Source organism: Vombatus ursinus, unplaced genomic scaffold, assembly GCF_900497805.2.
Source record: "Vombatus ursinus unplaced genomic scaffold, bare-nosed wombat genome assembly UNPS02014810.1, whole genome shotgun sequence".
In the NCBI taxonomy this organism is placed as follows: domain Eukaryota; kingdom Metazoa; phylum Chordata; class Mammalia; order Diprotodontia; family Vombatidae; genus Vombatus; species Vombatus ursinus.
In genome coordinates this window covers 49,245,906-49,260,687 of record NW_020954588.1, presented here as the reverse complement: position 1 = coordinate 49,260,687, position 14,782 = coordinate 49,245,906, and the positions used below count along the sequence as shown (strand labels likewise).

The following is a 14,782-nucleotide window of genomic DNA, read 5'->3' as shown; positions in this document are numbered from 1 at the left end:
GGCACAGGTACATGACAAAAGTGACAGAGGGGGCTCTTGGTTCGCTTGTCATTCAGTCAATACAAAGAATACCACGGATGGTGCGAATGTCCCTAAAATGAATGATTGCTCCTTGCCCACTCACCCCTCAATGGGTCAAACAATATTTGATGGTATTAGGACCACAGCTTTAGATCTAGAACTGGGGGGACCTTACAAGTTTTGGGGAACTTATTTCTCAATCTTGTCCTTGAGAAGTTCTCTTTCACTTGGTAGACAACAGGGCCAAGTAAGTAACTTCCAGAGACTAGAAGTGAATGACTGACCTGGAGAACATTCAGCTCTTCATGAACATTATGATCCCAAAGTCCAACAAGCTAGAATTGGTGGATGTGAATATGTGGTCAGTGACTTTTCTGTGGTAAGACTTAACTTCCTCTAGCCATGGTGCACAGAGGAAACAGATGGGGAGCCCCCCAAGGGAACCTCACAAAACACCTAGATCTGAATTCATTTATTCATTGAAACATTATATCAGGGCAGCTGCCCCAAGTCAGTAACTCAGGTCAGCAAGTATTTGTTAAGCATCAACTGCATTTCAGGCACAGTGCTAAATGCTTCAGCCAGGCTTCAATTATTCCTCTTCCATCTTTTAAACAGCTACCAAAATCAAGGTCAGGTCTGGATGTCTTAACCCTCAGCTGGGGGAAAGGGTGTGCCAATCTGCTCCCCTGTGGCTCTGTTCACCACCTTTAGGACTTCCCAAATCAAAACGCTCCTCTTTGGCCACCACTTTTCAGTATCTATGATGCAGCCCTCCTACTCCTTACAAAGCTAGAATTTTAGCTTTGTAAGGGCAGGAGCTATCTTTCCTTTTTTTTCCATATCTTTAGTACTTGACTCAGTTCTTGGCATGCAGTCAAGGCATGATACATGCTTTTTTCATCCATCCATCCCCCCTTCCATCTACCTATTCATTCATCTGCCTCTGATACATTGGTCAGACTGTGCAGAACCTCAATAGGAATTTTTATGACCAGTACATGTACCACCATAATCATCTGGGACAGGTCCCAAGGAGTGAACTCTCAGTTGAACAAGGAGCCAGAATGGTAGAAATACCACACTTTGAGGGAGTCAGAAACCTCAGGTCACCACCAAGAGGACACTTTTGGGGGTGACGATGGAGTTAAGCTGGGCTAGGGTAGAAGTCACCTCCACCACCCTCTGGTAGCTTCTATTTGAACTTTTTTTTACTAATGAGGGGCTAAACTCTATCATATTTTACCATGGAAGCTCTGAAAGGGCTGCAAGTGACCTCTAAATTTGTCAGCCTGGAACAAAGCCCCATTTGCTGGCCTTGGTTACTAATTTAAGGTCTTGTTTTTGACTAATGTCCTTATAGTTTGAGTTAAAAATGGAAGAACTAGCTGGCATCTCTCTCATGAAAACTAAAGGTTGCTTAAGACTTTGTCCATCTTGTGGTGCACATTGTCAGTCTTCTTGTTGTTGTTTGTCCTTAATTCTCAAAGAAGACCATGGCATCAGGGAGGTACTTATGGGTAGAGAGGATCGCAAGTGTCTGATACATAGTAAGCACTTAATAAATGCTTGTTGATTGACTAACTGACTGGTATACTTTGAGGCCTCTATTGGGAGGCCATCCTTTTGATCTCAGCTTCTGTGGATCCTAAAACTACATCATTAGAGATGGTAAAGCTTTGGGGTTGACCTTTGAGAGAAACCTCAGACCTTGAGGTCTGGATATTAGATCCCATTGGAAGAAGTTTCAGGACACCATAAAGTTGTTGAAAGGGAGGAACCCTGCTATCTATTTAAATTAATACTATTGCTAATATTGTTCATTTTTTTTTGGCAAAAATACTGAAGTGGTTTGCCATATTCTTCTCTAGTAGATCATCTTTTGTCAGAACTCTCCACTATGTCCTGTCCCTCTTGGGTAACCTTGCATAGCATAGCTCGTAGTTCCATTGACCTATGAAAGCCCATCTACCACAAAAGGCAGTGAGCCAGGAGGGGATTCATCACGTGACTGGGGAAGAGTTGAGGACAACTACAAATAGCTTTGGTGCTAATGAAGCAGCTGAGCCAAAGCTGAAAGGAAGCTCAGCTATGGATGTGTCTAGTGATGAACAGAAAGTCTGGTTCACTGGTTCATAGAGGTGAACTGAGAATTACCAGGAGAGTAGAGGAACTGGAGACCAAATTGTCAACATTTGCTGGATTATGGAGAAAGCAAGAGAGTTCCAGAAAAGACATTCACTTCTGTTTCATCGACTACACCAAAGCCTTTCACTACATGGATCACAACAAAATGTGGCTAGTCCTCCAAACGACTGGAGTTGCAGATCATCTTACTTACCTTGGATAGACCATGGGGAGGCAGTAGAGGATAGAAGGGCTTGGTGTGTTATGGTCTGTGGGGTCATGAAGAGTCAGACATGATTGAACAACAATAACTATGGTTAATTCAGTGATAAGATCAATTGCTTCTACCTCACCAAAGAGTGTAATTGCTATTAGGGCCCCCTAAATGTCAGTGCTTTGGAGTTCCAGTTGTTCTACCCTAATTATACCCTTTGGAAGTTAAACATGCTTGAGTCCATAGCCTTCCTGAGGGCAGCCCCTGGTTAAGCATCCATACCTTTACATAACCTTGGCTCAGCCCACATACCTTTGGGTTTGGAAGGGCTCTAGCGTCCCTAACCTGTCTTTGTTTTTGTCTGCTCTTTGCTAATCCGACCCAGGACCAGTCTACCCTTTTCACCTTCCCAACATCTCTTCAGAGGCTTTGCAGCATTCCAGGTCTCGCCTCTGGTCCTCCAGCCTGACCAGCAGTTTTTCTCGTTCTTGTCTCAGCTCCTGGAGTTGCCACTCTGTGGCCTGGACCTCCTTCTGATGGTCAGCCAGCTGTTTCTGGAGCATTGTCACAGTGGCCTGAGAGGACTCCAGCTGCAGCCACAGCTCCTGCCCAGACAAAGAGAAAATGGGACAGTGAGCTAAGAATCCACAGGAATGAAGCCTGGGCATCCTTTGTAAACCTTAAAGTGCATCATAAATGGGAATTATTATTAGTATGGTTATTGTTACTGTTTTTTCTGGGAGTTATCCTTAGATTTATTGCAATGTTGTTGTTTTTATTTGTTTTGTTTTTTGGCCCAGACCAATGAACGTACACTGGGCAAGTCACTAAACATTTCAGTATCCAGGTAACTCTAAGACTCCTAGGCTCTAAAAGGGAGTTCCTATGAGGAATTGATGCAAACTAAAGTTTTAAGATTGACAAAACTTGTCTTTGACATACTTATCCCCTGCCTTCTGCATCTTGGTTCTCATTCCCTCATGTCTCTTTCCCCATCCTTCTTAACAAGACCTGTTATTCATCTATCTCTTTAGTGTTTACAAAGTGCTTCTTTGAATGCATTATCTTTTTTTTTTCTAGCAGTTAGGGTTAAGTGACTTGCCCAGGGTCACACAGCTATGAATGCATTATCTTACTGAAGCCTCACAGCACTCTGGAAGGGAGGGACTACAGATTTTATCACCCCAATTTTACAGAGGAGAAATAGATAGTAAGTGTGTTTGTGCACGCATATGGGTTAACCCAGTTCTTCCTGACTTTAGGATGCATGAGGAAAACTGCTAGTGCTCTAACTCCCATGGATTTTAGCAAAGCTTTAGATAAAATATCTCATCCTGTTCTTGAGGTGGAGGCTGAGACATGTGGACTAGATAAGACAACTGGATGGGTTGAGAGCTAGATGGGTGACTGGATTCAAAGAGAAGTCATCGCTGGTTCCTTGCCATTATGGAAGGAGGGCTCTAGTAGAGCAAGCCCACTGCCCTGTGCTTGCCCCTGTTCATTTTAGCATGTTTATCATTGATTCTGATACAGGCAAAGATGGCGGGCTCACATTTGCCGCTGACACCGAGCTGGGAGAAAGAGCTAACACAGCGGACAATGGTCAGGTTCCCCAAAAGACATTGATGGCCTAGACCCCCGGGCAGAATCTAATGAGATGAAACTCAATGGGGATCAATGTCAAGTCTTGCCCTTAGATTCAGAAAGATCAACCCCTCACAAGTTCGAGATGGCGGAGGCCTGCTTAGATAAGGGCCACGCTAGGAGAGACTTCTGAACGATGACAACTGTCTAATGGCGGAAGGGGCTGCCTGGTGAGATAGTGAGTCTCCTTTCCTTGAAGGTGTGCAAGCACGGACTGGACAGTCGCTTGTTGGGGGATATTATTATGTTGGGGGTTCCTTGTGTGCATGGGCTGGGCTAACTGGGGCCTCTGAATCACATTCTGAAGTTCTGTGATTCTGTGAATGGCGACACGGGGACATTGAGGGGCAGAACAAGGATACAGATGTGGGCCTTTTGGCTCCAGCACAGTCCTCCTGCACCCTCCCCATCCCCCACTCCCCACTTCTGGTTGGCTCAGGCACTTTTCCCTCTCTAGGGATGGTAATCATCTCTAGTCGCTGAACCATTTCCAGGAATGGGAGCCATACTAGGGCCTTCCCACACACCCCTGAGGACTCACTTTGTGGAACCCGCCCCTGTGACTCGGGGAGAATTGGCTTCCAAAATGAGGGATGGAGGGAATCACGTAGGAGGGACAGAGAGCAAGGGTTTCCTAACCCTCCTTCCCTAGAAAAACACACTGAGCATTATGCAAGACATTCTGCTGAAGCCAAGGCTGCCCTCCTCACTCCCCTATGATGCAACAGCCTTGAGAACAATGGGTTTGTGTGAGAGCTTGGGAGGGCCTGGCCTGCAGCCCCCTGGCCCAGCCCCTCCGGAGCCAGGCATTCCAGGGGCTCGAGGGATGCAGGCTGGGAAGGGGTCCGGACCATTACAGGCAGGGACCTGGTATGGCTTCCGTTGCCCCCTCCTCTTCCTCCCTGACTCTCGGAATCCTTTCATTCAGGGGCCAGCTCAGGTGACATCCTTCCTGGAGTCTTTCCTGAACTGCCCCCTCCACCAGCTCCATCTGGCAGTCATCTCCCCCGTCCAGCTTTTCATAGCACGTGGTCCTGACTCTGAGCCTTCCACGTTCTAGCTGGAGACTAGTCACCAGTGAATGTGTCTCATCTTCCCAGCTTGATGGTAAGACCCATTAGGGTCAGGATGGTGCCTTTGTCACAAAGTCATCGCTGCGGGGAGACCAGTGCGGAAGGCAGTATAGTTCAGTGAAGAGCACATGGGCTTTTGAGTGGGTTTGAATTCTGACCCTACTTCATCAAGGCAGCAATTACAAAGGTGCAGGGCACTGTTAGGCTTGGTTCTGGGCATACACGACGAAATAGGCCCTGCCCTCAAGTAGCTTACATTCTACTGGGGAGAAATATTGGGCGAGCCGCATAGCCGGTCTGGGTCTCAGTTTCCTCATCTATAAAATGGATAGAACTGAGCCGGGCATGACCTAATCCTGTCAATGTCACTAACATCTAATTCCAATCTAGACCCTGGTGGTTCTCTCCTCATTTTTTTTTATTTTGGGGGCCCTATGCCTGTGATTTCATTGATATAAAGAAGCTCCCTCTACCAACGGAAGAGTGGCTATGCCTGTCTCCCCCTACCCTCCTCTCAGGCTGACAAGGGCATCGTGGCTTCATGGGATCTGTGGTTGGCAAGTTGGTTTTTTTGAGGGCAAGATGCAGTAATGTCCAGTGAGAGGACCCACGTCTTAGGGCTCTGTGCCCAGGCCTACCTTGGAGCCTGGCTTCTGTGTTTCTACTAGTGAGGAGGGGAGGGGTGGTCATGGATCCAGATGATCCGGGTGGCCAATAAGCTGTGTCTGGAAGCAGCTGGAGGACAGGGGTGGAGGTCCCTGCTGAGAGCAGAACAGAAGAGCAGGAGGAGATGCCCAGGAGCTGGACCGCAGATTCTGGGGCATGGCCACGTGGATTCTGTGAGTGACTGCGCTGGGTGAGGGGTTTAAATCTGAGCATCTCAGCTAGGTTCCTTGAGCTCCTTCCTAAAAAGCATGTGGACTGCTTGGTCAGAGAGAGGCTAAGGGTGCCTAGGCTCCATGGCGGCTCTTTCCTGTCTTTTCTTCTATGAATTATATTCAGTTACGTCATCACGCTTGGCTGATGGATTGATTCCATTGTGCCAGGCTTGTATGAGTGATTCCAGTGAAATGCAGCAAGGGAAGAGGGAGGTGTTTGCCAGGGGTGGGGGCTGAGCTATGAGTCCAATTAGATAACTCCACATACACCACATTCTCACTCATGATGCGTGCTACACGTACAGAAAGAGCTAACCTCGGGGATAAGAGACAGCCCCTTTGAGGTCCCCCATGGCCCCACAGCTCGAAACTTATGCTCCTGCACTCCTGGGTCACTTTTCTTCTCTGGGCTCATTTTCCTCATGTGTAAAATTATAGAGTTGGATTGAATAACCTCTGAGTCCCCTCCAGTCCTATATCTATGATTTTACAAATTTCAGGTCCCGTCTTCTATTCACTCCCACCACACTGCTGTGGTACGATGGTCACTGTTACACTGGCTTCACACACTGTCTCAAGAGGCTCTCTAAAACTGTAAATGTACTACCTAGGAATATTATTTCTTTTGAGCACTGATGATTACGGTTAATGGTTGGCAGGACAGGTCAGCAAGTTCTGAAGGGTCAGAGGAAGAAAAGAAAGCTCTAGAGTGTGGCCTTCTAGGAGGGTAATGAGGGGTCCGGGTGACTAGGTGGAGATATGGTTCTGGAGTTGGGGTGGGCCCTGAAACAAGTCACCACTTTACGACTTTGTGCTGAGTTAGCTCTTGTGGGAAATGTTCACGTGAGGCAGTGCAATCCAATGTAATCAATTATGATTTGGGAGCTAGGGCGGCCTCAAGCCCAGGGTCTCTTACCAGCTAAATGACCCTGGAAAAGTCACTTCTCCCATTTGGGCCTCAGTTTCCTAGACAGTAAAATGAGGAAGGGGATTAGGTGATCTACAAGGTCCTTTACAGAAGTCTATGGTAAGAAAGTGCTATTGACTTCCATGGCTTGTAGGGGAGCCTGGTTTGCTGTTGCTACCTCTGGTTGTCTGATCCAAGCATCACTGATTCTCAGTGAAAACACAATTCTACTCCAATATACTCAAGACTTTCCCTTCCTGCCCATCACCTTGACCCGAGCAAGCTGACTGTAGCATTTCAGGAAACACAAAATTAAGGAGATGGATTTTTATTATTGTCCTCTCCAGCAAAAACCAGTCTCCGCTCTGGGGGAGGCCCAAGTTCCATTGGCTGGCCTGCTCTTTGTACATAAGCAACCCTGCGTGTTGGGGGTCCTCCCCACCTGTTCCTGTTGGCTCCTCTTTTGCAGGGCTGCCTGGATGGTCTGCAGAGCTGCATCCTGGTGTAGCGGGGAGTAGGGCTGGGCCAGGGATGCCTGCTGTGGAGGAGGGGAACCCGAGTGCGCAGGGGATGGCTGTCTTCCACGATCTTCCTGCCCTCCGCTCTTTTGGTTCTCTGCTGAGGGAAGGCCTACACACTCAGATTCGGCTAGAACTAACTTTGGGGGGAACAGAGAATGGAGAAAACCAATGAATGACCATCATCTTCCTCATCACAGTCACATCGAACACCTTACTATTTACAGATCCTCGTGTCTATTATCACACTTAATCCTCACAATGGCCCCAGAAGGTCGGCCCTGCAGGTAGCTTTTTCCTCATTTTGCAGACAAGTAAACTGAGGTACAATGAAGTTAAGGGATTTATCCCAGCTCTGCCCCTCACTCTCAGTGTGACCTTGGGCCCGAGTCTCTGGACTCTGGACTTCCCTAACTCTCTGGACTTCGGTTTTCTCCTTCTGGCTAAGGCTTGAGGTGACTTTCATCACTGAATCCATGACCCTAAATACTGTTACTTGCCTAGGGTCACAGGGACATGAAAAGTCGATTAAATATTTCGAGTCTCTACTATACGACGAAGGCTATCTTCATGAGCCATCCTATATTTTTGGTAACTGCATCAGGTACATCAGTTTCATGTCACCATTACTTGGTCAGCTGTCCTCATAGAAGTAGTAGCTCATATACCCCGTATGCCTGATGGGGCCTTTCACAGTACTGGTCACATAGTAGGTCTACATAAAGAAAACAACCTCATTGGTGGATTGGTCTCTGTTTTTTCTTTCTATTCCCTTTTCCCCTTCATCCTCTACGCTCTGGTCAAACTGCCCTCTCTGTTCTTTACATCATGCCTCCGACATTTACTAGAGATGTGACCTTTGAGAAAGACCCTTTGCGTTCCAGGGCCTTGTTTCCTTATCTTTACAATGAGGAAATTGGACTGGATGGCCAGTCGTTAAGCTTCTTATCTACACTAAATCCATGCTCTTGGGATTCCCCATGAGTAACACGGCACCTTCGTGATGTGATTTAAAACACGCTGTAAAGATTTCACTTGCTCCTTCAAGTCCTCCGCCTCCAGGAGACCTCCAGTTTGGCTGGATTCCTAGATTCAGAGAAGAGAATGTCTTAATGATGCAAACAGGCCTTGGGGACACGAGAGGAAGCAAACACCCAACAGAAAAGTCTCCATGAATACACACACCAGCTTCTGAATGTCCAGTTTTAGGGAAGATATGACCTTCTCTTTCTTAGCATTTTGTTCCTGGAGCCTTTCTCTTAGCTGAGTCAGCTCCGTGAGCCTAGAGGGGTAAAGAGGGATAGAGCAAAGGCTGAAAGAGATGAGTCAAATTCAGACGAGATAAACCTGAAATTCACTTAAATTCCCTGGACACTTCTTAAGGATCTACTGGGCCCTGAATATACAAAGACAAAAATGAAGCAGTCCCTGACCTCAAGGAGCTTGCATTCTACTGGGATTGAAGAGAGACAAAAGGCACATAAATGAGTATAGAGGACAGAACACGAGCCACTGGGGGATGGAGGAGGGCTGCATGGAGGCAGGGGCATCAGAGCTGAGCCTTGTAGGAGGAGGAATCTGAGAAGAGGCACCATGGACATAACAGATGTGTGTTTCTTCTCTTTATATCTATGTTGTATGTCCGTGACGCCCGTTAGAATGTCAGCTCACTGAGAGCAGCAATGGTTTCCTCTTTGTGCTTGTATATGCCCAGCATGATGCCTGGCACACGAGAAGTGCCCAATATATGCTTGTTGGTGACTGACCGATTCCCCAGGGCTCCTCTGCGCCCGCTTGCCGCTCTCACCTGGAGTGGAGCTCCACTTTCTCGGCGTCCCAGCGGCTCTGAAGCTGGATCATCTCTCGCACCTTGTCCAGAAGCTGCTGCTCCAGCTGGGTGCTGTAGCGGGCCTGCTTCTCCATGGAGGAAAGCGCATGGCTGTCAGACAGTCTCAGGTTGGAGTCGAGATTGAGACAGGCAGTTTGCAGTCGGCGTGCCGTCCTGGCTAGGTCCGACTTCATATCTGTTAGACCTCTGATGGGGGAAAAGAGATGGGACTGAAGAGATGGCTTTGTCTGTAGCTCATCACTTCAGTCCCCTGAGCCTCAGTTTCCTCATCTTTAAAGTAAAAAGTTTGGCCAAGATGGACCCAATTCTAAACCCGAAAAAGAAAAGAAAACATTATTTGGAATCTGTAAATACGCTTGAAAAATTTATATTCTAAGTAATGAGATTGTTGGGTCAAGGGACATGAGTGTTTTTGTAACTATAGCAGCACATTGGAGCCAAGATGGTGGAGCACATTACCAGGCTGCTCTCCAGAAAGATTCCACTGATTTGCAATTCCACCAACAATGTTTGAGTGCATTTGTCTCCACAGCTCTGCCAACATTGTATTTTCTTTTGGGTGATGGAGGGAGCATTTTTATGGGTTGAAATGATACCTCAAAGTTATTTTAATTTGTATTTCTTCCATTTTTAGAGGGAATATTTTTTTAAAAAGTGATTATGAAAGTAGCTCAAGTACAGAGGGAGCTGATATAGAAATGGGCAGCATAATATAGGAAATAGAATCTGAGGGTCAAATTCCCACCTCTAACACTTAGTAACTGTGTGAATGTAGCAAAATCACTGAATTTTTCTGAACCTCAGCTTCTGCAACTGTAACATAGGACTGATAACATCTAAAGGATCTAGGGTTGGGTGGAGCTTAAATGGCGTCTGCATGTAAAGTGTTTTGCCTTAAAGCACTGGGTGTGTCTGGGTTACTATGGATTGTCAGGGGTTTTCATGTTACTGTGATTTGTATTTATATGCTATTCATATCCTTTCATCATTTTCCCATTGGGAGTTGAGTTTTACCTTGGAATATTTTGTCTAGTTCCTGACAGATTTCAAATGTTGATTTTACCTGTTACATTTATAATAATGTTCCCCTCATTTCTTATCCCTTCTGTTCTTTTCCTTTTAACTCTCATTTTCATTGTGCTGAAATTTCCAATTTTTATAATCAAATATAGGTATCTTGTTTTTAATATTTTCTTCTATTTGCTTATTAGATAAATTTAATCTACTATCAACAAGTGAGGATATATTGTTCTGTTTTTCCATGTTTTTAAATAGTTGTTTTAGTCTATAATCTAGCTGGGATTTAGTGTGGCATATCATGTATATGATGTACATTTGAGTTTATTTTTCACCTTATTGCTAATTTCTTTAACTATACTTATTGAATAATGAACCATTTCTCAGTTTTTATTTTCTGTAGGCTCATCAAACATTACCTTTCATAGCAATTTGTTTCAATGTACGGGGCTTGCATTTGATATATTTCTCTCCCCCCCACTAGTTTGAGGTAATTTTGATATTGGATTTTTTGTAAGATGATTTGAGGTCTAGAGATAAAAATTCACCTTCATAAGCTTCCTCCCCTCCCCCACAGTTCCCATTTGATATTCTCATCTAGTTGCTTTCTCATGCATATTTAATCTTTTAAATTCAAATTTAAAAAAAAATCCATTAACACGTTTGTGGATATATAATTAAATCTATAAATTAATTTAGTGAGAAACGTCATGTTTAGTAAATTGATCCAATCAATCCATGAACATTGCATGTCCCTTGGGTTGCTAAAATGTTTCTTTATATCTGTCACAACAGTTTTGTAGTTGTCTTTTTTTTAGGCTAATGTGTTTTTCTAGATAAATTAATTCCCATGTAGTGAGTGGTTTTTATTGTTATTTTAAGTGGACTTTCTTTTTATGATTTTTGAAAACTTTATTGTTTGTTTATAAGAATACCCAGCAGAAAAGATGAAATTGCATTCATTTTTATCTTAACTTGGCTTTAAGTCAACCTCTCCTAAGGGTACCTGCATTGCTAGTTTTATCTCAAGTGGCAAAATGAAGGACTTTCTGTTACAGAACATTCAAATATCAGTGAGCAAGGGGGCGACATATATCATGGGGAACTCCACCTATTGGTTCTTCTGCAGGCAAGGAAATTCTAGGAGTTTCCATTCAGAAAATGGTGATACAAGTTCAATGACCTTATGGCGTCAGACTGTGCTATCAAGACAGTTGAAGATTTGGGTCTTCAGTGAATTAGTTGATTCACAGGATACTCAATAATCAGTGATTGAGGTTGGTTTATTTTTTTAAACTAAATGAACTAATTAACCAATCTGTCATTGTTACGTTTTTAGTTAAGTGATGAAAGATTTCTATATTAAGAATCTGGGTGACTTTGGGTAAGTCCCTTAGCCTCCTTGATCTCTGTTTCCTCATCTGAGGAATTATGGGGTTGGCATCAGTGGCCTTGAGGGTCCTTCTAGCACTAAATCTATGATAATCACCAGTGTGGGAATTCCTTCCATTAATGCAATTCTCAACTTGTCTCTCACTGATCAATCGTTAGGACTCAATAGAAGCTCAGAGAGATTAAGTGATTCATTTGCCCATGGACACACAGATTTTAAATGTCAGGGGTAGAATGTGAACTCAAGACTTCCCAATGCTAAGTTCATCATTCTCTCTAATCTATCATGATAGAGTTTTAGATTTAGAATCAGCAAGTCCTGAGTTAAAATTCTATCTCTGATGTTTACTAGCTATATGACTCTAACACTTAACCCTTAGTACTACCAGAAAACTGTCTATGGGACTATTAATTGTAGAAGAGTAGATGATCTATCTACATTTCCACATTCTGCAGCTCCCTCCCTCTGTACGTCAGAGCTCTTCACCCTCAAAATGCTGTAATCAATGTCATTGTCTTCACCTTCTGCATCATCAAACACCCAGTTGAAAGATAAAAATTATGAATTAATCAGAGGTTTTAAAACAGTCACGTGTTTGCCACAGTAGAGACTAAATATCTGGATGACTGACTAATAGTTGCAATTTTCTTCCAAATATTTTGATACTCTGTAGATAAAGTCTATATTTATTGGTTCGTTTAATGTCACAAACATTTAGTTTATCAGTCACATCTGTGATTACTTGTGTAACACCTGTTTTATGCAGCCCTATTACAAAGACTAAAGATCCTGTTAACATGTCTTTAAGAGCCAAATGGAATGTTGCAGAAAAGGTAGTTTGTGTTGGCAGTTGAAAAATGTTTTGCTATGAACTCCTACCTATGTAATAAAGGAAGGGATGTGTGTGTGTGTGCGTGTGTGTGTGTGTGTGTGTGTGTGTGTGTATTTTTGATTGTGAGAAGACAGAGAGAAAGAATGTGAGGAGAAACTTCTTTATCAGATTTGTTTTAACTGTGGTGTTGTAAAGAGGATTCTATAAAGAGTCTGTGAGAGGCTAGAGAGTACAGTGTATTCTGGAAGGCCTGTTTCCTGTAATGACTGAAGAGAAGATACTAACTTACTAAAAAGGACTAATTTGGTTCCTGAGAAACTGAATTTAACTATTGTCTTGAGGAGTTATGTGAAGAAGATTCTTTAGAGACTTTAATCAATATCTGAAATTAGTTGAGTGGTAAAGTTGTTTTTCTGAATGTGAAGAGGAGTCATCTGTTGTTATAGCAAGGGTTTGAGTAGACTAGTTGTGAACTTCCTTGTAATAAGATATTGTAAATAGTCACCTATGTCTTCATTTCATTGTTGATTTCATTTGTTAGCAAATTGCATAGGAATAACTGCTGTTGGGAAAGATTTCCCTAGTTTATTCAATAAATAATATTTAATGAACTAGGGTGGAGATTTGAGTCAACTGATTAATTACTGAGAGTTTATAGTTTTATTAATGAATGAGAAATTATCTCATCATGACCTTGGATTTCTTTAGAATGCAGGATGATGAAACTCTAAATTTGGCAATGAGTCAAGCGGTCAGGCTGAAGAGCGACATATGAGTGGATCTGGCCCAGGAATCTCTAGAATTTGAGACTGGAATGGACCTCAGTAGCCGTCAAATGAAGCCTATAATGGAAGGAATCCCAACAAGTGGTTTCTAGCCTGTGCTTGGCTGACCCTCTCACCCCCGCACCTTGTACACTGTTCATTCCCTTCTCTGTGGGTCCTGGGAACATTCTGCTCAGCTCACCTCTCAGTGGCTGCTTGGAGTTCTGCAAAGTTGCTCCGGAGGACGACGGCGTGTCTCCATAGGACTAGGATCCCTCTTGGTTCTTTCCGTAAGAGTGCCTCAGAGCTCTAGGTCAGGAACAGCTATTTTTAACATTTTTGGTCAATGCAGGAGGGACTACATGTCTGTCTGGGAGAATCACAGAATCACTGGTCTAGAACCAGAAGGGACCTGAGTGGTCATCTCGTTCAGAGGGGCCCAACTCAGTGACTCCCAGTACAGCCTGAGCCAGATTAAAATGTAATTGGGAGATGTTTGACAAAACCAATAAAAATATCATGCAACATAGATAATGTTAATTTTTGACTTTCTAAGTCATCATGCTGCCTGCAGGGATCCCTTACATTTGAGTCTGACACCACTGACCATCGTTCATTTTACAGATGAGGAAACCTCGTACTGGGAAGGTTAATTTGACTTACTTACGGTCACACAGCTAGTAAGTATGGGAGATGGGATTTGAACCCTGATCCTCTGACTCCATAGTCAGTACTTACCCATCTACTGAGCACTTTTGAGACCTTAGGTAGGTCACTTAACCTCCCTGGGACTCAATTTCTTCATCTGTAAAATGATGAGAATGGAGGGAGGTGACACTTGGTTGGGGCCAGCCAAATGCACACAATTGGAACCGTATCACTGTATTTCTGTCCCTCTCTTCTCCACCCCACCCTGGGCACCTAAAAGGTATGGAAACATATGAGAAAGCAGGACTCACAAACAAGTAAGAAAAAAAAATCAGTGCTTCCCTTTCTCTTCCTCTTTCTAGGAGCCCACCATGTTTTTTCTCCCCTTGGCTTGAGAGCTTGAAATCGGAGGAGTTTTTGTCAGTGGGAAGCCACGGTCTGGGTTGTGTCTGGAATCCCAACGGTGTCTCCTACCTCCATTTATGAATTCCTCTCTCATAGGACCGATGCCTTGAGCTCACAAATGACCTTGACCTTGGCTCGGGCACAGAATCTTGCTAAGGCGCCAGTAGGAATGTTTGGACATGGTAGTCCCTCCCTCCCTGACTCTACGAGCTGGGAGTGGGGAAGCCCCAAAGACCACCTCTTTCTCCTTCCACCAGCAGAGTTCTTTCTGCTCCAGCTCCTCCCTCAGCCTGCTCATGCTGCTGGCCATCTTCTCCTGCTCCTCAGCCAGCCTCTGATTGGAGTTTTTCATGTGCTCTAGCTGTTCTCGGAGAAGAGCATTCACTTGGGAAAGGCTCGAGCTCCTGGCAGGGGTGGGAGTTTGGGGAACAACACAAATAAAACCATCAGAGTTTCAATCCTGCAGGCAGTGTGGGACTTGGGGGACCAGAT

General features: G+C 44.3%; 1 protein-coding gene across 1 annotated transcript in view; it reads right to left on the bottom strand.

Moving 5' to 3' along the window:
* Positions 1–14,782, bottom strand: part of CROCC2 (ciliary rootlet coiled-coil, rootletin family member 2) — a 168,636-nt gene that overhangs the window by 87,318 nt on the left and 66,536 nt on the right. Inside the window, exons 7-13 of the mRNA XM_027876038.1 lie at positions 14,529–14,694; positions 13,440–13,546; positions 9,190–9,417; positions 8,568–8,664; positions 8,379–8,468; positions 7,307–7,522; positions 2,768–2,967 (exon numbers count right to left, since the gene is read on the bottom strand). Coding sequence (XP_027731839.1) covers positions 2,768–2,967; positions 7,307–7,522; positions 8,379–8,468; positions 8,568–8,664; positions 9,190–9,417; positions 13,440–13,546; positions 14,529–14,694 — 1,104 coding nt within the window. The remainder of the gene's footprint in view (positions 1–2,767; positions 2,968–7,306; positions 7,523–8,378; positions 8,469–8,567; positions 8,665–9,189; positions 9,418–13,439; positions 13,547–14,528; positions 14,695–14,782) is intronic.